Genomic DNA, 1,729 nt, shown 5'->3' on the forward strand with positions numbered 1-1,729 from the left:
TGTATATATATATAATATATATATATATATATATATATATAGCAAACCACACCTAAACAATTTAACACAACACTGCTACCCACATGTGCCATTCATTGTGACACACAACATACACCCAATATACTGCTGCTATGCACCCATGGCGTATCTGTAATACAATGTCATGTTTTCACCTTCCACAGACTACGCGCGAGGCTACAGAGACACAAAGCCGTTCAGACACAGCCGATACGACTAAGGACACCAGGACAGACGGTAAAGGGACTGAGGACGCCAGGACAGGTGGCCCAGAGGCCGGAGTGGTGGTGCACCCCACAAAGGGTCCTGGTAGCAATATCGCAACGGTGCCTACCAATCACCACACGTCCAGAAGTACCGAACCGACGACAACAGCCGAGCGGGCCGAGACTATGTCGGGGATGGAGCATAAGCCCTCGGATTCAACCGACACGGCAGGGGCCCAGTTCCTTATTCGCTCATTTCTATTGGAGCTCGCGAGTATCGAGCACATACCATTGGATGATATAAATAGCCACACCACCTCGGCGCAGGCACCGGCAACCGGCACACTCGAGGAGCAGTTTGAACCAGACTACTACAAGCCAGCCAAAGTGCGCGAGCGCAACACGCCGAAGGAAAACAGACCGCGGCTACGCCCTTTTCTCATCCACGAGGTACGTCAGGCCGCTCTACAGTGTCTGAGTGTGTGTCTGCTGACGGAGGATGCCAAGGACACCCCACCCACAGATGGGATAACCGCTGCCACGCAGCAACCACCACATGCACAAGAAAACACACCGACGAACGGCCGTAGGTATGAACGACTGCGTGGGTGGTGTCCATACACCACAGCACACGACACAACAACCGCACGAGCGTACGAGACGCTGCTCTCTGCGTATGTGTGGCGTGTGGTGCCTGCGGTGCACGGGTGCATGCGTGGCAGTGGCCCACACCCCACACGCCACGCCGGGATCACTCAGTACCCGGGCACCAATCCAGGTGCACCCCATACGAGTACAGACAGGGCTGTGGCCAGTACTGGATTTCAGGACAATTACTGTCCTCCGCTAGTGGCCGATGACATGTCCGCACGGTCTCTGACCGTGGTTCTGGAAACGCTGATGGCGCTCGCGGGGTCGTCCGTTGTCCGTTGCCATGGCAACCACACAGCGGGGCCTGGCCCGGGCGGCCACAAAGGTACCGCAGCGACCATCTCTAGCAACACCCCGGCCACCGCCGCACCTAACTCACAGGAGAAAGGACCGCTCACACCACCACCCCAGCCGCCACAGCCACCCGTGTGTCTGTACGCGTGTGGACTCACGGCCCTCCGCCATCCACTAACCACAGCCGACACACACACACTGCACCTGCGTGCCCTGCAGTACTTGTCCACGTGCGTGTGCTTGTACCACCACACCGCAGCGCGTGCGCATTCGGAGGTGTCTGGTGTATCGGTGAGCATGTCTCTGTCCAGTGATCACCGTCGGTCTGTTTGGGTGTACCGTGGCCGTGCCGGGGCTGACCCAGGCGAAACCGGGGGATCTGATTGGTCCACGTGTGCGTGTAATTGCGTGCTGCAGACCATATATAGACTGGTGCAAGCGCTGATGGAGTACGAGCGCGTCTTGACCATGGATGGCAGCCTTCCGTTTCCTGACGACATTGCGCATACCACTCACGGCACAGATGCGGAAGAGAATGAACGACAGGCACAGTATGTTGT

At 57.0% G+C, this 1,729-nt stretch overlaps 1 protein-coding gene across 1 annotated transcript; it reads left to right on the forward strand.

Moving 5' to 3' along the window:
• Positions 1-158: 158 nt before the first annotated feature.
• Positions 159-1,724, forward strand: SARC_15474 (hypothetical protein; the record flags this gene model as incomplete). The annotated part of the gene is made up of 1 exon (XM_014290403.1): positions 159-1,724. A coding segment is annotated over one exon (1,566 nt), but the record flags the coding sequence as incomplete, so codon positions are not given.
• Positions 1,725-1,729: the final 5 nt, after the last annotated feature.

Source organism: Sphaeroforma arctica (assembly GCF_001186125.1).
Source record: "Sphaeroforma arctica JP610 unplaced genomic scaffold supercont1.6171, whole genome shotgun sequence".
NCBI lineage: Eukaryota > Ichthyosporea > Ichthyophonida > Sphaeroforma > Sphaeroforma arctica.